The sequence below is a fragment of the Neolamprologus multifasciatus genome, chromosome 1 (assembly GCF_963576455.1).
Source record: "Neolamprologus multifasciatus chromosome 1, fNeoMul1.2, whole genome shotgun sequence".
NCBI classification, from domain to species: Eukaryota; Metazoa; Chordata; class Actinopteri; order Cichliformes; family Cichlidae; genus Neolamprologus; species Neolamprologus multifasciatus.
Window position 1 is genome coordinate 17,485,701 of NC_140439.1, and position 20,973 is coordinate 17,506,673.

The window sequence follows — 20,973 nt, forward strand, 5'->3', positions numbered from 1 at the left end:
TCACATTCTAAAGTCACTGCGTGTGTATTTGTTACCCTTGTTACACCTTAGATAGCAGCTTCAAATGTTGGATATTAGTAATGCCATATTTAGTTTTAAGCACAGAGGTTTGATTTTATTATGTTTACTGCTGATGCTGACAATGAGAGTAGGGATATTTTGTGCCATGCATATAGCCCTCTGAAGGTCTCGTTGGCTAGAATCCAAACCTAGATTCCATATTACCATTTAACAACCTGAGGGGCGGAGAACTCTCCATTTAACAGCTTCGCTCAGCCTCCACAGACATAGCTCAAAGGACGATTACATTAATATGTACTGCCACAACAAGGGCCAGCCAGAGGAAACTTTATTTGGCTTTTTGTTGGCGTCTGATATGAGCGCTCTCTCTGCCACCCCCTACTGGTGAGCTGCATCACATTTTGAGCCTCCATGAATGCAGAAAACTGCAGCTGCACTGCTTCTCTGTATCCTGAAAGTTTCGAGCATGATTCACTCCTGACCACACCCCAGTGGGTGATGAAACGCAAATCTTTTGACAGGAGATGAAAAATACCTAACGTGACATCACAAATGTGTGCGTGGCATAAAGCAGACACACGAAAAGACTTGGTGAGCAACAGCTTTTGTTCTTTTCTTAACACAGTAGACCCATTGTTTTCCTAAAATATTTTTTCTTCTTGTTTTTATTTCCTCAGCAACAGCAAAGTAATACCACATTATACTGTAGGATTCACTCATATGCCTGATTTATGGTCACACCGAAAAACACCATGGGCTTCATCTTGCCTCCCTTTATGCACTCTTTTATTAAATGTATAATTGGCAGATTACTTTTTTGATCTTTGTAAAAAATAATAGCCTAAGGCTCATGCTCATGATAAACAAAGCACATCCTTATCATCTTATCTAAAATGTTGAATGGCTGATTCATTGTCCTATGTGCTGAGGACGGGATAGTGTTTGAATTTTACTAAATCATTCCCATTTATACATTCAGGTGGATTTTTCTGGAAGACCAGATCATTTATGATATTGTTCGTCTTCCCACTGTTTGTGTTGCAGAAGCCTCTGTATCTTTTTTTTTTTTTTTTATGACATTAACTCACAGCATCATCATCAGGCTTCTGTGAAGGGTCCAAGCAGGGCAGTGAAGAAGCTGGCCCATCCTTCCTTCAACGTCTTCAGATTTGGCTGTCTTCGCACTTACCTTCAGGCTGATGGAGGCGTGGTAAAATGAGGTGATTGTGTTCATTCATAAGGGATCACTGGTGTTTTGAAGAAATTTTGTATATTCATTTTCTTGTTGTTGTTTTTAATCTTTTTGCAGTATGTTCTGGAAATGTTTCATGTAACGAAGATGAGACACTGAACATATTTTATTGTATTCCCACTAAAACCTTAAGCTATGGAATCCAGACTTGGCAGGCATGCATTGCAATGAGTTATTAGCTGCCTGAGGGAGAAAGTTGATTCTTTTAACCCAGGTGCCAAACCAGTTATGGAGATCGGCTTCTCCTTCTGATCACAGTGACTTTAGAGCTAGAAAAAATCAGTGGTGATTGTCCTATTGTGGAGGAGTTAAAGCTGGGATTACAGCACACTAATAACAAAACACTGGGTGTACATTTTTAATGTACACAAATGTATGGGTGGTTGAATCCATCACTGTCAAGCTCAGGCAGTGTACCCACTTGTACTAGTCTGCACTTGAACGTGTAGGCGCTTTTCTTGTGTCAATAGTGTCTCGTAATTGTGCGACATCACACGTGCCGCTGGAGCAAAAGCTCTGAACACCTGTGTATGAACACTAAAGATCCAAAGCACATAAACTTGTTTTGAAAAAATGTGCTGGTGGAGAGCAGGAAGCGGTTTAGGGGCACCTCCTCTCTCCTTCTCCAGTTTCTTTTCCTTCCTGAAGTAGCTGAATGACACCAGGAGCTGCTTTCTGTACTTTAACACTCGTTATCTTTGAGTGACCCAAAGCAAGGACTCGTTTTCTTCTCTTAAAACATCACTTCTTGTTGCTCAGGATTTGAATTTCTGCTCTTTCATGCTTCGGACGTGTGGCGGTTTGTGCGCATGCATGTGTGCATATGTGCCTCTTCCCTCCTTGCCTGCAGACTGTCCGTATAATAAAGTTTACTCTGCCTAAAAATGCACCGTTGAAACTTTATCGACATTGATTTTGTTTTTCAGTTGCCTATAGTCATTTTTATTTCTTCAAATATTTCAGTTTAATATTGCAAACAACTTCACAACATACAAAATGAATAATATTAACCCAGAAACATGTCAATGAATAAATTTTATATATATATATATATATATATATTTATATAATTTTTTATATATATATCTTGTCCTCTGGTGGGGATAAAAAAATAAACAGCAAAGCTTTGACAACAGCACCTTGACATAGTATGTAATTCCAACATTACCTTGAGAAGTTTAGAACAGTAAACAGATAAATTACTTGAGAGGAAATTGTTTTCTGCTGAATATGTAAACGGAATGTTTTTTTTAATAATTTTTTTTGGTCAGCATCATATCCTTTTTTTCTGTAAGTGGAGAATTTATCGATTTACAATTGAAGCAGCATGCAAGCTTTTGAAGATGGAACTGTCCTCGCTCTCTTTCTGTCTCCCTCTTTGTCTCTCTCTCTCGCTCATTTCTTGCCTGTTAATTTTTTTCCCTTCCTTTTCTAATTCTTGGCAACGTAAACAAATCACAATGTCTTGAGGAATGTGATATAGTAATTTAAACTGGGCGCAAATGACTGATCAGATTTTTTTTAATTGTTTACAAGGTCATGAATATGTTCAATAAATAGACTGTAGTATCACTTTTACTGTATAAACTTCATCTTTTTTTACATGCAGTCCATAAAATTTTCATTTGACGGAATAATTTACCCTGTTATGTATATATACAAATAGATATTTTCTCTTTATTCTCTTTTTTAAACTCTTCAATAAAATCTATACATTTTATACACTATCTCCCTCTTTTAATGGTCAATGTGCATACACATGAAGTGTCTATCCTTATAAACCGCCAGCCAATCTTCTTTTTGCTATCCATGGTAAGCGCTCGCACGTAGGACTGGGTTGTCCTGCATTGGGAATTATAATGCCGCTTGTCTATTCCTCTGCAGCCCTCCTTTGTGTACCCCATGGGGTTGCATTTGGTCTCATAAAAGTATTGCTTCAGTTGGCCATTGGGGACAGGGACCTTTTCCATGACGGTAACTTGCTGCCCGGACATGTCTATTGCCGTCTTTTTATCCACAGCTGTCACCCACTGGCTAATACTGTCACACACACTGAGCTCTCCACGTCGTGAGGGATCGGAGTGTCGCCGCACCCTCATGGACATATTAGCGGCATCCAGATAGTTTTTGTATTCCTCCAGGAGAAAGAGCAACGGCGGCTCCAAAGGCACTTGGTTGCTGATCATCACCCTTGAGTTGTACAGATCGACATCCTTGGCCTCCGTGGTGACCACAGAGGATGGGCCACCACCTCCCTGGCTCTTATCGGCCCCCTGTCCCAGCTGCGCCGCCTCGCCCTCCACCTCCAGCAACTCCTCTATCACTTGCTCAAACGTGTCTGTGAGCGAGGGCAGTTCCCCACGTTGGCCTGGGCCTCCACCGCTCTGGGGAGTCCCGTGGCCTCTTTCGGCCGTTGCAGCAGCGCCCAAGTAGCCTTCCGTCCGATGGCCCCGCATGCCCGGGGCATCTCTCAGGGGCGCAGCTCTCATGCAACTGAAGTATGAAATAACCATAGTAAGGAACAGGATGGTCATCACTCTTCTAACCTGGTGGAACTGGAGGGACGGGAGAGAGACACAGAAAGAAAACAAGAGGAGAGAGGAGGGTTGGGGGAGGGCGAGAGAACGAGATGGTCAGTCAAAGAGCATCTTCAACAAAGTTAGCTTATTTTTGATCCATAATGCACCACGTAAGCCTCTCCTCCTATTTCCACCCTCCACTCTTTGTTTGCAAGCCAAAAAAACTGGAGCCAGTAGCTTCGGAATAATCACAACATGTTTTTATTAAACTGATATTGGCACTGTGTCATCAGTGTTTTCAAATTGTTTGCAAACTGTAATCATTCTGTTCCTATGTGAGGTCTGGCTTAGATCTCTATTTGTTGGCAGCAATGCACAAAAGCTGTGCTGAGCATCAAAGCGGCTGCTTATTACAAAAGATAAGATTACACAAATAGATGTCGAAACATCCTAACAGCTTTTTGACTGGTCTGTTAAAAGGCACGGTGCCATGTATATTTACAATGGCCACACCTGCCAATCATGGCTTCCTGTTGGAATAATTGGCTCTTTTTCTTTCTTTCTTTCTTTTTTTTGGCTGTACTGAAAGCTCACAGGTGCCCCCTGTTTTTGGGTAAGGAAATTGAGGATTTTCATTCTTAAACTTCATCCTGTAGTTGTTGAATTCTTGTGGATGGATTTATGCCCCCCCCTCCCGCGTTACGAATACGCGACCGTGACGTTACCGTACAAACAAATCATCGGTATTAACACTTTGGGAACCTCCGGTGTGGACAGCACTTCCTAACAGAGTCAGTGTGTTTGTGTCAGCGCTGGCAAACACTGATGCTCCAGTATTACTTTATTAAAAAGAGAAAACAACAAAAAAAAACTGGTCAGTACTACACCTTGTAGTCATGAATGGGAACTATGGGTTTGTTGAGGGACACTGTTTGTTTTCGGCAGGTGGAAGGCGAGAGCACTGCGGGATGAATTAACAGGAAATTGAATGACAGAATGATTTGACATCCTGCCGTGCAAAGCACTGCTATCGAGGCTCTGGAGAACAACTCAAAACATACGCAAAACCAAACTGAAACACTGTACATATATATTGTAAAATTACCTGAGCATGTGTGCGTCCCTTACCTCTGAGAAGCTCTTAGATTCACAGCAAATCAATGAATCCAAAGGACATAGATCTAAAAACACCCATAATTTTTTAAAAAAAGAAAAAAAAATCTAGATCTTGCTTTCCACAGGGGCTAATTTAAAAATAGCCCGGCCGAGGCTTTGACTGCACTCTGCATGTCCGAGCCTGACACAGGAAAACACGGCGAGAGCGAGCCCCTGCTCCAGCCTCCACTCACAGAAGGGACACAAGGACCTTTACAGTATAAGGAGGAGCGAAACCCCACCTTAAAAGCATTTGTTTCATTCTTAATTGGTATCTGGGGCTGTGGCTGCAATTAACCGACACCACGGTGACTGCCATAGAGATATCTCGTCTAAAAATAGACGTGCTGGGAGTCTCACAGTCTCTATTCAGAATATCACATCCTTCTTCTTAATGAGCCACTCATTCCCTGAGCTCAGTGATGTGCTCCTCCGGAGTGTGTGAGTGTGCGTGTTAGAGGGAGGGCATGGGGAGGGGCTGGCTTGTATGTGTTTTGCAGTGAGGTGGTGATTGTGGTGCTGGTGGTGGGGTGGGTATTTTTCCTCTTACCAACTACAATGGGGACAAAGCCAAGAATAAAGAGCTAATTGTCAACTCGGATATTGTTAACAAAATTCCATTTATGGCTCATTAATCCTTTGGTTTTGTGAAGGTTGTGGTTAATGATATCTGAAATGATATCTGCGAGGCTTCCCAGTACTGAGAATCGTGTAGGTTTTTACGGGATCGAGGCCAGTCACGAGCTTTATGTGTAGGATGCATTTAGGCTGATATTATTATCAGCATCGCGCTCAAATGGTTCCACTTCCACATGAGGGAAATGAAGGCAGAGGGCTGATTACTGTTAGGCGTCAAACTTCATGCTGGAAATGGTGCAGACGAAGAGTGCTGCATCTTCCGTAACAGACCACAGGGGTAATATTGCAGTAGCAGGGGGTGGAGAGAGTGCCAGCGTCATTTCGCAGCATAACAACCACAGATGACGTCTCTTCCAGGTCTCCATAGGGGAGAGAATGGAGAGAAGGGGTGGGGTGGAGGAGAGGGGGGGAGAGGTTGCTGGGGGTAATGCCACTCAACAGTGTGCAATTGCAGAGCCATTCCCCCGTGTATCGTCACACCGGGAACAACAGATGATTTTATTTCTATCTCGCTGATTTCCTGTTTCCATCAGTACAATCAATATGGCTTATGCTCTCAATCAACATCCTGTTAAAATGCGATAAAGCCAATGAATCATTTAATTGCTGTGGGACCGGCGGAGGATCTCTGGCTTATATCTGTGAGAGGCTAAATGTGACAACATCCAGTGTCTGAAGATTTTATGCGGATTTCACAGTTAATAAAAAAGCGGCCCGAGCATTAACAGAATGAGCAATGAATAATAAAGCAAGGGATGGATTACATATGGAAGAATAAGACCCCCCCCCCCCCCCCCCCACACACACACACGCACACTCCTTTGGAGCTTCTAGTTCTCAGCGTTGTGGCAACTTGTGCTTGAGAAAGGTGCAGTTTCCTCTGAGCTGACTGTTTAAAGAATGCACAGCCATCTAAACATGACATGCTGAGAACTGAGCTAATAACATGAACGGGGGAAAATAAAGCCCACAATAACTGCTGCTCAAACATGCCTTTATTCATGACAGCACGCCTAGAGCGTGAAACACCCCGGACAATAGCAGCAGGTGAGTGTACGGACTCTGTCTTCTGTTTAGCTCCAGATGACCACCTGTTCATCTGCTTTGAGAGCACGGCTGTATGGCAGGGATATGTAACTTACCCTCGCAGTTATTCTTTGTGCCAGGTGGGGATTAAAGTGATAAATGCCTCCTCTGACAGACGCTGAAAAGTTTCCCTAAAGCATGAAAGGACTAGCGTGGCTAGTGTTATTACACACTACAGTAACGATCCCAGCCTCCATGCACATGTCTGCACACTTTATCTTTAATAACGGCAGGCGTGATATCTTATAAACCACTGCATGGGGAAAAAAAACACATCAAGAGAGGAGATCTGAAGTGTGGTTACCACATTTGAATGGAAATGTGCGACCCCATGGCAACATTTGTTCTCCGCCTCTGTCTCTGCTCCCTCGTAGGCACCCATCTTTGTTAAATTCCTCAAGAATACGGTTTACCTGGCAACATGTTTTATCACGCTCAATAAGAATAACACACAAAGCCAAATGTTCAGTTTGAGAGCAGAAAAAGTACAGCAAATATTATCAAAATGGCTACCCTAGGACCCCTTGTGCACTACAATGCAGCACTTAAAGAAAAACAAACAAACAGGCATTTAGACTTAATTGTGTTGTCTGCAGTAATGGCTGACACATGTGGAAGCCTGCTTCCTGAGATCTGTTTTCAATCTGATGCAGCTTCAGAGCACGTTTTACTAATACATGAGCATCACTGAGGATTATACCTGGCCGCCAGGCCAACCCCAGCCACTTCCACAGAAAGCCCAGCATTCAAATACCTGCTGAGTGATTTATGCTACCCAAAAGAGCTGTTAACTCCCTCCCACACTGCGTGCAGCAGTGGGCACTTTAGAGGATACAACAGCAACATACAGCGTGGTAAAATCCTTACTGATGTGCTTAGGTTCTTGTAAGCTTAGCGAAGAAATCCTCATTTTAACCCATGAATGACCAACAGACCTGCGGCTGCACACTGACAGCGTTGCTGTGCACAGCTTTGTACACTAGATGGCATATGAGACCGTCAAATAGTCTGAGCTCGTTTTCTCCCACCCTTTCTCCACCTTTCTCTCCTCTGTTTTTCCTTCCTCCCCATGAGATAGATAGATAGATAGATAGATAGATAGATAGATAGATAGATAGATAGATAGATAGATAGATAGATAGATAGATAGATAGATAGATCCAGGGCAAAGTCATACAAGACATGTATAAAGTTAAGTTGGATGTTGTTTAGTTACAAGCCCAATTTGCTTTTATCTTCGGAAAGAATGGTTCATCAAAAAAAAAAAAATCGTCATTAAACCATCTATTAATCTGAGATTACTTCTTGAACCACATATTTTCACACCGCAAATGAGCCAGTTTCCTCCCACTTTGTTTGAATCCATAATTATTGTGAGGTTTTGGGTTTTTTCAACACGAGCACACACCGCGAAAAAAAAAAAACAAACCCAACAGTGTGTGTTGGCCGACCGAGCTAGGCGTTTAGGTCTCGGGTTTCCTATAAAGTCTTAATGAGTTCATCAAAGTTTTTTCCCTCCAACAAAACAACAATACAACAAAAACTGTCTGGAGTGTTTGTGTCTCTTTTCTCACAGAGGAGGAGGTGGAGAAGGAGGAGGGTCCAAGCTTGGACGAACAAATGCAGACAAACAGCCGGAGGAGAGAGTTTATTGAGCAATTTATGTGCGTAAAGTTTCCTTAAAAAACACCCACACAGATGCACACTGGACGGCTTCCACTTTGCTAGCTATGGAGAAATGCCTACCTATATGTACCACTGGCTGCTCCAATAATGTAACCACAGACTTTTTCCCCCCTTCTCCTTCTTCTCCTTCTTCTCGAGATTACATCTGCTGAGCTCGTGCTCCCCACTGGAAACCCAATCAACATAATAACTCCGTTTTTTATTAATGAACACGAGGATAAGGTTACACATATCCCCTCTCGGGCTGCTGCGCTGTCTGTTCGCAGGATAACCGGGCTTGATCGAGCTACTTTTAGACCCCCACCCCCCCACCCAGTCCACCCCCACCCAGTCCACCCCCCAAACACCACACACACACACACACACACCAGCTGTCTTTACCACTAGCAGCATCAAACACGGCGAAAGTGCTTAAAACAAGTTATCAGAAAGAAGCAGACACATACCTTTTAGTGCCCAGTCGTAAAACAGACCATTCAACAGGACGGTAGTGTCATCTGGGATGTTTTGGACAACTCCCCGAGTAATTTACTTAAGCGGTATTTCTGACCCCCCCTTCCCCCCCCCCCCACCCCCCCAAAAAAACACTCCTCTCTCCCGACAAGCTTCAGGATATCTCTTCAGCTTTGGAGCAAATAGATTAAATTATTGATAGTGGAAATTGCATGGCTGAGGTAATGCACTCCCATGGCTGCACGGCTCCTTTGGAGATCGCCTGAAACTGAAGTTGTCGCAAGCCGAGACGCCGCCGCCGCAGCACCACCACGGAGATGAGAGACCTCTGGAGCTGAAATGAGGAGCCTCTTTGCAACTACAGTAACTTTACTACAGAATGACGCTGCAACATGTGACCTGCCGCTGGCTGACTGCCTGGTCGCATCCAAACTCCTGTTTAAAAAGCCCCGAGGCGGAACTATTAATGCGCGTTCAGTGTGCATTATGTATTATTATTGTTTATCTGCATATGCCGTAGCCTGCAAAGGAAGCCTCCTTCTTCCGTATTTTTTTTTTTTTTTGTACTCAGCCTAAAAGAGGTGGCATTTTTTTTAGAAGGTTTTGCGTAACAGCGCGTCTCCACCAAGTCGTGATACACTGCGTGCCATTTACAGATGGCCTATTTGTGTAAAATTAGACATCGGGAAAATTAAAAATAAGCATTTTCTGTTACGGGTCTCGAAATAGTGTCGAGACTGGGTAAGTTATATCAAAGAAAGCTTAAGTATTTGTGTGAAGGAGCCATTTGCATGCCCCTTTCACATCATTTAATCCATCTTGTGTTAGTATCCCTGATATAACACATGAAGAACCCTCTTATTTTCTTATATAAACTAGATTTTGGTTGTAATTCTGATGCTGTATACACAGAATAAACCCAAATCCAGTATAGGATTATCATCTTATAATTTAGCTGCTGTAAAATGGCAGTGTTGAATGCTAACAGGCACAGGAGGGAGGTAAAGATGAGAACTTATTGAAAGCAGTTCTCCTCCTTGCTTTTAAAGTGAGCCATCTCTACAACAGATGGATGGCTCCCCTGCAAGGTGCTCTGCAGTGTAGTAACCAGCTTTCATGGGTTATTATTCCCAAAATGTTAACCTAAGCAAACCACATCATATTTACAGGGAAATCTTGGACCGCGAGGCTGATTTTGATATTGTTTCTCCCCTTGGTTCACTTTCTTTAATGAAGCAGAATTCAAGTTCAAGATGTCAGCAGAGGCACAACCTTTCAATGGGTGATGAACGTTTGGAAATTCCACCTCTGATGAATACGAGAGCGAGCATAATGGAGAAACAGAAGCTCATTATCCTTGTGACTTGGCCTCGGTCCAGTGCAAAGATTTATTGTGATGTGTTGGCTATATTGCCGTCATGATTCTTCCCTGCACAAGCTTATGAACTGGAGAGCTCATGTTTGGCATGTAGCTGTATGGGAGTGGATGCTCACACCTGCTTAATGAGTCACTCCCACCTCCAACACCCAGGGAAATGCCAAGATAGATATAGCCCTCCCCGAAGGCTCACAGGAGGTGAGGGCAAACTCTAGATGACAAAGAGTTGCATCAGCAATCACTGAGCGACATGACTCCAAAGAGGATAAAAAAAATGCACACTGCACAAGGGGGCTGTTCCAAACAAGTAATTCATAAATAAATCACCTGGCATCTCATTAGAGGAGCAAAAAACAACAACATGGTCTCTCTCATTTCTGCAAATACAGCACAACTCAAGGTGGTTTATCAAGAGAAGTCGTATGGCTTGCACGTGTTTGAGGCTGGATTTCTGAATGAAATCCACACAATGCCTAATATCTGCAAGGAAATAAGGTGTAGTGGGGAGTATTAGAAGCCCTTTGACTCCTCCAGTTGAGGACCAGACTGAAGCATGACATTGTTGACCTAATACAAGTCACCCATGAGGTCGATTTGAAAACCACTAAACCATCATTGGATCTTGTTGAGGTTTGAGATCTCTGGAGATGAAATCTTCTGTCTTTTGATGTCGTATGGCAACTTTTCATATGCTTTAGTGATCAGAATGACAGGCGAACACATGTAATTTGAAGTAGCAGTTGGGTAGTTCTCTCCTTACATCTTCCCAGCTCACGACCCTTTTTTCTGTTTGTGCTGCAGGAAGAAGAAGAAGAAACAACCACAAGACCTAACAACACGACCCACTTGTATAACCTTTCAAAGCTTCTCTCGCCAAATGCAACACGAATGCTGACAGGTCCACACTGCCGAAAGCTTCACTTAACAAGTAGAATTATGCCTCCTTGCATGAGAGAAGGGGACCATGTAACACAGGCGAAATGACTTTTTCGAAATGTCATTTTCACCGGGGATAAAGCGAGGCGATGAGGGTATTTTGATCAAAGGGAAATTGCATTGCTCCTCAAGGAGGCAACTGAGAAAACATTTCTTTGGATGGAGGTTGTGTGACGTCAAAGGAGACGAGGAGTGAGCTGAGTGAAAACTCTAAATTGATAAAGTCAGTGCAGGGCCTTTTTTGAAAAAGAAATAATCAGATGCTGGTGTGAGGAGTTAATGTCATCCCTCCTGTGATGACAATAACCTTTAATGTGATCATGAAGCAGACAGCAGACTGGGTTTCTAAGCATCATATATGGCCTATAGACTCCTCCTTCCCACACCCTCATTCAGCTGATACATTATTTCTATAGTGGCAGACTGCAAGTCACTCCATAGCCTGTGAAGCCTCTGTCTGTCTGTTTGCTTGCCTTATGCCCCCCCCCAACACCACCCTCCCCCATCACTAATGTTTGCTTCACTGCTTATAATAAAATATTTTCTATTTTAAAAAAGAAAGCAGAATTAAAAAAAATGCTAAGAAAGAGAGGATGCACAAAATTAAAACCCTGCCTTCATTTGCTATAGAACGATTTCCTGCCACCATATGGAAGCAAAAACGCAATTTTCAGAATAAAGGCCTGAAATTAGATACTTTAAATCAACCTTACGGGCCAAAGCCGGCTCACTTTCCGTCTAACTGGCACTCAGGAAACAGCATTAAAAAAAGCTGTTTTGATGGCTTCTGGAAGCTGTCTGAAATCACTGATGTGCTGCATGTTCACATACTGCTGGGAGACACACGTGAATAGTTTGCCGGAATCGTCGAGCATTTCCTGTCACGCCGCGTCATGCATCCTTGTTGTCCCGCAGTGGTCCGTCATATAAGATGTCTTTACAGTAAGAATATTCCAACTGTGTATTAATAACTCATCGTGGGCTTCATCGTTGCGAAACCACAGTCACGCCGCTGAATGACGAATAACTGGTAATTAAATGTTCGGAATAAAGGTTCAAGGCTTCGCCTCCTGCCAGAACTTGTTTAAACAAGCCTCTTAATTGGATGAAGGTGCCAGTGATGAAGATGATGATGATGTGGTGACTTAAGCAGGAGCAGCAGCGGGGACAGCGACGGTGGCGGCGGGCGATGTAGCCTACATTTTCATAATGATTAAGATGATTAATTTTCAATCTAAATATATCGTGACGTCTGCCTCTCTGCGGAGCCCAGATTTCCGAGATCTATACACCCCCCGCCCCCAATAAAAGAAAAATAATAATCAATAGCCTATTTATAATTTATATCAGACATCAAGCGATTGCATTTCATGAATGAAAGCGGGGGGTGGAAAAAAAAATCCGAAATCTGAGTTTTACTGGGGGACAAACGTCGCCCATGTCTATATAGGGAAAAGGGCATTTAAATCCGGATTTTTCCACAAAGTGCAGAATTAATGGCGTCGGGGTAAAAAAAAAGAAAGAAAGAAAAGAAAAAGAAAAAACCCGACACACAAAGACCAACAATTACATGATGGAGAAAAAAATAGTAGCTGCACGAGACAATCTAACGCGTTAATAATGCTATCTTTATTTCCACCCAGGGCGTTTCTTTTTTCCCCGTTTAATTTAAAAAAGGCCCATCCGAAAGAATTTCATCGGATTTTTTTTTATTATTTTTTTTTTTGCAAAGAAACCTACCATCAGGTTTGTTTTTGACGCCCACCCCAACTCTGCAGAGCTGCGAGTGCAGAGAGAGAGGGGAGATTCTCGGTAAAGATAACACACGCGGAGACGCACGCACACAGGCGCGAGCGCACGCAGGCGCACGCCCGCACACAAACACGCGCAGCCCCATTTATGGACTGATCCGCTGACGTACATTGCAGAAAAGTGCTATAAAAAAACCTTCATACATACAAAGTGTGTCGTGCCACCCCACAGACCCCTCCTAACCCGCCTCCGCTCATCCCTCCTCCTCCACCCAACACGCCCACGCCCACACCATCTAATCCCACGTCTCGATGGAAAAAACAAAACAAAACATAAATAAATTAGAAAATAAAAATAAAGCCACGGCCAGAAAATAGAAATAGAAAAAAATGCTTACGTTTATAAACAGTGCAGTCGGAGGGGAAAAAAGATGGTGCAGTAGAAAAGAAGAGAAAAAAGGTGAGACAATGATAGCATCTGTGAATTAAAAATAAAAAACACAAGGCCAAAAATTTCTTTAAACTGTCACAATTCCCCCGATCTGTCATCCAATGAACCCTTACTTTCGTTTCGTTCGGCAAATTAATGATTGGCCGTAATTTGTGCAATCAGCGGGTTTTGTGGCACTGATGCCTGGAATGTGGCTATTAAAGTCGCGTCGCTGCCTTTATTAAAGGAGCATTTTTATGAATGTCGGGTTAGCCTAATAAGTAATGTGATCTATTTGGGTGTCAGCGTCTCATAAAATGAGGAGTAATAGGTCATAATATGCGGAAACCGATCTGGGCGCATTACATTGCTGGGTTAAAATTACGGAAAACGCCAGCAGAAGAAGAAGGGAAAAAAAGGAGGGGGGTGTCCCATAATTCAAATGTAATTAGGGATTTACTGGATACTTTCATATTGGAAGTATTTATTTGAAATCGCAGCCCCCTGCACGAGGAGTCTTGATTAAAACAGGACTGCCAGTGGGCGTTGGGGCTTTTCTCTTCCCATGCTGTTGTTTTGCCATGCAATTGCTTCGACTTGGATCAGAAATCTTAAATCTTTGACCAAAGGGGGGGTGAGTGAGAGAGCCGGGGGGGGGGGGGGGGGGGGGGGTAGACAATATCCAGTGCTTCTGCATTGGTGCGAGACGAATTTTTAAGGCTACAAGTCCTTCGGGAGGGCACAGAAATAAAATCTCAGGGCATTTTTGGGTGATGATCATCTAAATCAAATAGGCGAGATGAGTGATGCTGATTGCTTTAATTTAAAATTACACATAAAGAAGAAGAGGAAGAAAAGAAAGCAAGCGAGGAAGAAAGAACGAAAGAAAGAAGCGATGCTTCCCGAACAATTTCCTCTCAAGCCATCTTATCTCTCACCATAACGTTCAGCCATAACATCTGTCAGAGGATGGACTTTGACCACGCCCATCTTTATTGTAATTTCACACAAGAATAAAGCTAACAATTTGTACACAGTAAATGAGCCTCGCTTTGGCAGCAAATCACACGAGTCTAAAAGGGGCGAGGAATTATTTATTCTACCCCCACCGCCCTTCGCTTTTTTTCTTAAATTTAAGGCTTTATTTATCTTTTATTATCACTAATATTTTTATCCATTCGTAGCCTGCAGTCTGACAGGTCGACACAGAGCCGTGTACGGACAAAGAGGAGGAGGAGGGGAGGAGGAGGGGGGTAGGGTAGCAGGTGAAGTGAAAAGCACCTTATGAATGAAACCGTGGAGCGGTCGTAGTAAAAACACAAGTGATTTGATGGCGATGACGGGAGGGGGGGCTATGGAGGGAAAAGGGGGGGGAGGGTGCTGGCGCGGGAGCGGGGGGGGGGGGGGGAGTAGGGCTATTTTTGGTCGATAACAAAATCCGGAGGGTTTGACATCAAGACAAAACATGAATGCAGCAGACCAAACAAGAAAAATAAGCACAGATAGACAGATAGGTAGATATTTTATGATGTGCACGAGCATCAGTATTCCAGTTCGTGCTGAAAGTATCACTGCAGCGTCTTAAGTCCCATATTGGGAGCATGATTAGGCACAACGCAACGATTACGCAAATTGTGTTGCAGCAGTGTTCGGAAACTCCAAAAAACGCTTCACAAAGCTCCCCGCATGAACGTGCACGCACCTATATTTTATTTAAAAAAGAAAAAAAGCTTAAAAATAACAATAAGTTCAGGATTGTTTTTTAAGAAAGAAAGAAAGAAAGATATGCTCCGCGGGGTCTTGGTCACCTGGATCGTGCTTCATTTCGGAGTTATTTCGGTCATTCATGTCCACAATGAACACACTGCAAAAGACGAAGGGCTGCATGCTGTAGTTTTAAGTTCATTTCGGAAAAAAAGCCAGCCGAAGCCTCGTGAAAAAAGCCGACAGGAAGAAAGGATTCACACAAAAAACAATGGATTGTGCTCTTACCTTTATAAGGGCTGACAACCACTATGTGCGTGGTTAGATCTCCGCGACCAAGACTTGCATGTCCCAAAGTTTAACGCAGTGTGGGGGGGCTTATAGGTACCGAGAATGTGATGTGCAAAAGACCAGACGCCCTAACATTTCAACTTTCACAGTGCTCTACAAAAAAAGGGGGAAAAAAAGAAAAAAAAAACACATCTGAAGCACGAGCTCTTTTAATGGCAAGCGCTTTTCTTTTACCCCCTTTTTTTTAAATGTTTTCTCTCTCTCTCTTGCTCTCTCCCTCTCTTTCTTTTTAGAATCCGGTTTATTTTCCGTTTACAGACCACAGGCTCCTTCAGAATAAGCTTACCAAAAGTTGAAAAAACAATCCCAGGTTTGGCAAAGGGGGGCTGGGAAAAGAGAGAAAGAGAGTTGGCGTCCACTCGGCGTTTTAGTCCATGCACGACTCCGGTGCCTCTGTCCAACGTGCTGAAAGCATAACACAGCCAGGGTAACTATGAGGGGCCAAGAAAATAGCTATATACTTTTTTTTTTTGAGTGCCCACTTTAAACAGCTCTTTTTTCACCCCCCCTACTCAGCTTGCTTCCTCGCGTCTTGTCACGTGTATTTTCCCACCCCTTGCCAAACCAGTCCTCTTAATATTTGATCACATTTTGGTCGGACATTTCCTCCCAGATAAACAGCACCTATACACCACAAACGCCGGCTCAGTTCGCTCGCCACAGAAAGGCTACACTCTTACGCCAAATTGTAACCGGCAGCGCTGATACTGTGCCCCATTGTTCTTAATGTCATGCTTATGACAAGTGTGACAGCCAAGTGGCACATGTTGCTTATGTTATTTAAACAAGCATGGCCACCGCTCGCAAAAGGCAACATAAATGCATGCATAAAATATAAACCCTTCTCTGCCAGCACTCAGCCCTCCAAGGCAGCCTGTACAGCCCACATCACATCCACACACAGCGCGCAGACACAATGTAATATTTCCTTACCCCTCTCACTGTACCGGCATATCCTGAGCAGAGAAATGCCACACAATCCTTTCTCACACAGGCTTTGTCAACATCAGCCTCATCAGACATGGGTCTCGATACTGAGTTTCTCAAGTAGAGTCCAACCCTTCCAGCAATGCGTTGCCAGACTAAACAGCAAGCACGACTATTTGCTGGTAATCATCCCTTATATGCTGTGTGTTTCCATTGCTACTTACCATTTTCCCCTACGCTGTCCTGGAGATAGAAGTGTCTTAATATCCACTCACTCCAACAGATGCTGGTAGGTAATGTGTCTTGTTTGAAGTCATCATATGAGAACTTCTGCTGTGCTCAGTAGATCGCCCACCACTTCGCTGACTTATGAATCTAATAACCCTTTGCAATATCGGCGTGCTTAAACTCTGTTAGGCAACACCTTGGTGGCTCTACAGTAAAGACAAATATCAACAAGGCTGGCTTGTCAGAAAAGCTTGTACAGATATACGTAACACCCTCGCCAGGACAACGCCATTAGGGGGTCTTACGTGATTGAAATAAGCGACGGCAATACAAGTTTATGGGGGGCACTCGCTCCTGACTGATCGCCTCGTTCACCGCCTCAAATCTTTAAATCCGCATCGAGGAACAACGAAAGAGGCATAAAACTTCTGAGACATTTCTCGATTCACGTGTTTGTGTAATAGACTGTTAACTCTTTGGCGAAGGGCCATGGGCCTATTACGCATACGCACAACTGGTCATTTAGATTGTTCTTACGGGCAATGCGCAGCGGGCTTTTTGTCTTTCTTTCTTTCACCCCCCTCACAAAACAAATAGACATTTACAGCGCCCCGGTGTCTGCTTGTCAAGTTCTAGAGGAACTTGTTGCTGCTCAAAACGAAACCCCCCTCCGCCCTTTTCTTCCTCCCTTTCCTTCTTTTCCCCCCTTTTCTGTTGGACCACACTCCGTCTCTCTCATATATATATTTACATATATATACATATATATATATATATATACATATATACTCACACTGTCAAACTCTGCTGAAGTGCTGCGTTTCCCCCCTTCAGGACAGAAATAAATGTGAAAAAAGTTAATCCACGTCCTCCGGAAGCGTTATTACACCGAGAGAAGCGACCACAGTGCGGGGAGTCACGGATGATACTTTTCGATCAGGAATATCTGGAAGTTCAAAGGCGAAATCTGTTTTCAGTAAAATTCCATCAGTTACACTGCCAACACTCAGCCATCTGATTGTTATGCAGTGACGAAGCGCCGTACTTGCAAGTGAAGCCCCAAATGTACTAAGTAACATGAGTAATAGGTGATGCCTGACTCTTTGCCAACATCCCAAACTTTTTGAGTGCGTGTGTAAGAAAAGTGTCATTCTGTGCTATGATCTTTTTTTCGTCTTTTTTTTGGGTCATAGCTTATGGAAATAACGCTGCATGGGTGGCGCGCTATTGGAACCTGTAGGTGTCACGGACCCGGTTCCGGGGACTCGGGGTCCGTGAACAGTGTGGACCTTTATTATTATGATTATTATTGGGTGTATGTTTGCTGCACTGTGCTCTTGTGGTGTGTGTACGTGTGTGTCTGCGGGTGTGGCTGGAGGATGAAGGACCGCCACCTGCAGGCCCGATGGGTGTGGCCCTGCCAGCTGCTGGTCACGCCCAGGTTCCCACACACCTGCTTCTGATCAGGCTCGTCGGGGGAGCTACTTAACAGAGCAATGGAGCTTCCTCCGGCGCAGGATCGTTGAGTTAGACTCCATGTCAGTGTCGCAAGTACTGTTAAGTGTATGCCTGCTGGAGTGGTGCCATAACGGCTGCGTCTGTTGGTTTTTCCTCAGGAGAGCGGAACACGGGACTGCAGGACGCACGGGGTGTGCGTAGGCACAGGAGCAGAGAGCACGGAATACCAGCACTTGGGAGAAGGCACGACACAGGAGTTGAGGGAGCACTCGGGAGACTTATTGTGTGGTGTATATTTACCCCCACTGTAAATAAATGCACTGTTCATTGCACTAAGTCCAGCGTTTGGGTCCTTTCTCCAACATTCCCCACGGCTTGCCCTGGCAAACCGTGACAGAACAATCCTGCCAGATGGACCCAGCGGACTTTTCGGAGAGGTTCAGGAGGGAGGTGACAGAATAATCCCACCAACCACCATGGACCCAGCGGACTCGGGAGTCCCCATGGAGGAGGGATCGCTCACACAGCTCTGGGGTTACTGCCGAAGCATAATCCAGGCTGTTGATCCACACAAAAGACACATACAGGTAGTGTTTTTTGACAATTACCTCTCCTCCACTACCTTCTCTATTAGCTTTCCGGACATTGCAAAACTAATTCAAATTGTAACTGTGCTGAGGGCAAGCACTAGCTTTGAACTGTTTGGTTTGGGCTGTCCGGGCAAGGATGATGCGGCTGCCTCCCTGGCAGCCCTTGCTGCCTGTTTTTTTTCTTAATAGGCGGAGAGTTTTCCCACCGCCGCTTGCTGCTCACCTATTGGACCCTCCACCGCAAGGAAGACTGCGCCCTACTCCAAGTCCTCTCACTCCTTCAATGGCCTCTGTGTCGGCAGTGCTGGTCACCACAGTGAGTAAACCGGACCCTGTCATTTTAATTAATCCAGTCACAGAAGAACAGGGGACAGATTCCTTTGCCCCGCCATCACGAAAGAGACGGCGCCGGCGTCATCTTCGCCAAACCGAAACTCACCTCACTCCTGTGGTTTCGGAAGAACCAGCTGACTCTGGACTAGCCGCACAAAGAGCCGCATCAGACTCTCATCTACATCCTCAGTCGGAGGTCGATTCACCGGCTGCACCCACTCCACCAGCGTCCCATCAGTCTGCAACCATCACAGCACTCTCGGCTTCACCATCCACATCACCTGATCTACCATCGTCTCCACCGCCTGCAGCTGCTGTATCACCATCTTCGCCTCCGGATCAACCATCTGTAGCTGCAGCGCAGCCGGCGGAGCTCAGCGAGCGGGAGGAGAGGAGCCCGCGCCGCAGCCGGCGGAGCTCAGCGAGCGGGAGGAGAGGAGCCCGCGCCGCAGCCGGCGGAGCTCAGCGAGCGGGAGGAGAGGAGCCCGCGCCGCAGCCGGCGGAGCTCAGCGAGCGGGAGGAGAGGAGCCCGCGCCGCAGCCGGCGGAGCTCAGCGAGCGGGAGGAGAGGAGCCCGCGCCGCAGCCGGCGGAGCTCAGCGAGCGGGAGGAGAGGAGCCCGCGCCGCAGCCGCTGGAGCTCAGCGAGCGGGAGCCAGAGCTGGAGCTTGGTGAGCGGGAGGAGCCCGTGCTGCCAGCGGAAGACCTCGGCGAGCCGGAGGGACCCCCACGTCTAGCGCGCCCTCCACGCCATCCTCGCCGCCCACGTCTAGCGCGCCCTCCACGCCATCCTCGCCGCCCACGTCTAGCGCGCCCTCCACGCCATCCTCGCCGCCCACGTCTAGCGCGCCCTCCACGCCATCCACTTCCAGTGCGTCCACGTCAGCGACCAGCGCGTCATAGGCCATGTGCCACACCTCGCTGTTGCTCACCGGAGCAGCGCCGTTGCCGTCGGACCCGGGGCAAGCCACCGGAGGAGCAGCTCCGCCGTCGGACCCGGGGCAGGCCGCCGGAGTTGCAGCGCCACCGCCGCCAGACCCGTGGCCGCCCGCCGGAGTTGCAGCGCCGCCGCCGCCAGATCCGTGGCAGGCCACCAGAACCGTTTCGCCGCCGCCACCGGACCCGTGGCAGGCCGCCGGAGCTGCTGCGTTTCCATCAAGGGGTTAGAGGTAGGCCACCTGAACTGTTTTGCCGCCACTGCCTAACCCACAGCAGGTCCCGCTTGTTTTGCGTCCTGCGGGTCGGCCGCCAGAACTGTGTTTGCTGCCACTGGACCGGGGGATTGGACTGTGGAACTGTGTTTTTCTTTTGTTGCTTTGTGGTGGCTGTTTGGCGGAGAGGTTTTGGGGCCCTCCGTCCTGGACCCCCCGCCGCCCGCCCTGGGTTGGTTGTACTGTGGTTTTTGGTTTTGGTGTTTTTGTTTTAGGGTCGTCGGGAGTCGACCCTTAGAGGGGGGGGTACTGTCACGGACCCGGTTCCGGGGACTCGGGGTCCGTGAACAGTGTGGACCTTTATTATTATGATTATTATTGGGTGTATGTTTGCTGCACTGTGCTCTTGTGTTCCATGCTGGTGTGTGTACGTGTCTGCGGGTGTGGCTGGAGGATGAAGGACAGCCACCTGCAGGCCCGATGGGTGTGGCCCTGCCAGCTGCTGGTCACGCCCAGGTTCCCACACACCTGCTTCTGATCAGGCTCGTCGGGGGAGCTACTTAACAGAGCAATGGAGCTTCCTCCGGCGCAGGATCGTTGAGTTAGACTCCATGTCAGTGTCGCAAGTACTGTTAAGTGTATGCCTGCTGGAGTGGTGCCATAACGGCTGCGTCTGTTGGTTTTTCCTCAGGAGAGCGGAACACGGGACTGCAGGACGCACGGGGTGTGCGTAGGCACAGGAGCAGAGAGCACGGAATACCAGCACTTGGGAGAAGGCACGACACAGGAGTTGAGGGAGCACTCGGGAGACTTATTGTGTGGTGTATATTTACCCCCACTGTAAATAAATGCACTGTTCATTGCACTAAGTCCAGCGTTTGGGTCCTTTCTCCAACATTCCCCACGGCTTGCCCTGGCAAACCGTGAC

The 20,973-nt window shown here is 46.0% G+C and overlaps 1 protein-coding gene and 2 long non-coding RNA genes across 11 annotated transcripts; 2 read left to right on the plus strand and 1 right to left on the minus strand.

Annotated features, from left to right (window-relative positions):
• Positions 1–48: 48 nt before the first annotated feature.
• Positions 49–17,848, minus strand: bdnf (brain-derived neurotrophic factor). Of its 9 annotated transcripts, none has more exons than XM_085155268.1 (3): positions 17,310–17,848; positions 15,299–15,766; positions 50–3,828 (listed from the first exon to the last, which is right to left on the minus strand). In XM_085155268.1, the coding sequence occupies exon 3, from the start codon at positions 3,805–3,807 to the stop codon at positions 2,998–3,000; it is 810 nt and encodes a 269-aa protein (XP_085011394.1). In that variant the 5' UTR covers positions 3,808–3,828; positions 15,299–15,766; positions 17,310–17,848; the 3' UTR covers positions 50–2,997. The 9 variants fall into 9 exon arrangements, with proteins under 9 accessions (XP_085011419.1, XP_085011394.1, XP_085011386.1 ...); XM_085155260.1 differs by lacking the exon at positions 17,310–17,848 and adding an exon at positions 16,513–17,204; XM_085155250.1 differs by lacking the exon at positions 17,310–17,848 and adding an exon at positions 16,295–17,204.
• A 63-nt stretch (positions 17,849–17,911) lies between these two features.
• Positions 17,912–18,237, plus strand: LOC146525584 (uncharacterized). The gene is made up of 2 exons (XR_014873362.1): positions 17,912–18,054; positions 18,133–18,237. It is a non-coding gene; the product is annotated as an uncharacterized LOC146525584 (long non-coding RNA).
• Positions 18,238–20,125: 1,888 nt separating this feature from the next.
• On the plus strand, positions 20,126–20,841 carry LOC146525585 (uncharacterized). The gene is made up of 2 exons (XR_014875180.1): positions 20,126–20,658; positions 20,737–20,841. It is a non-coding gene; the product is annotated as an uncharacterized LOC146525585 (long non-coding RNA).
• The last annotated feature ends 132 nt before the right edge of the window (positions 20,842–20,973 follow it).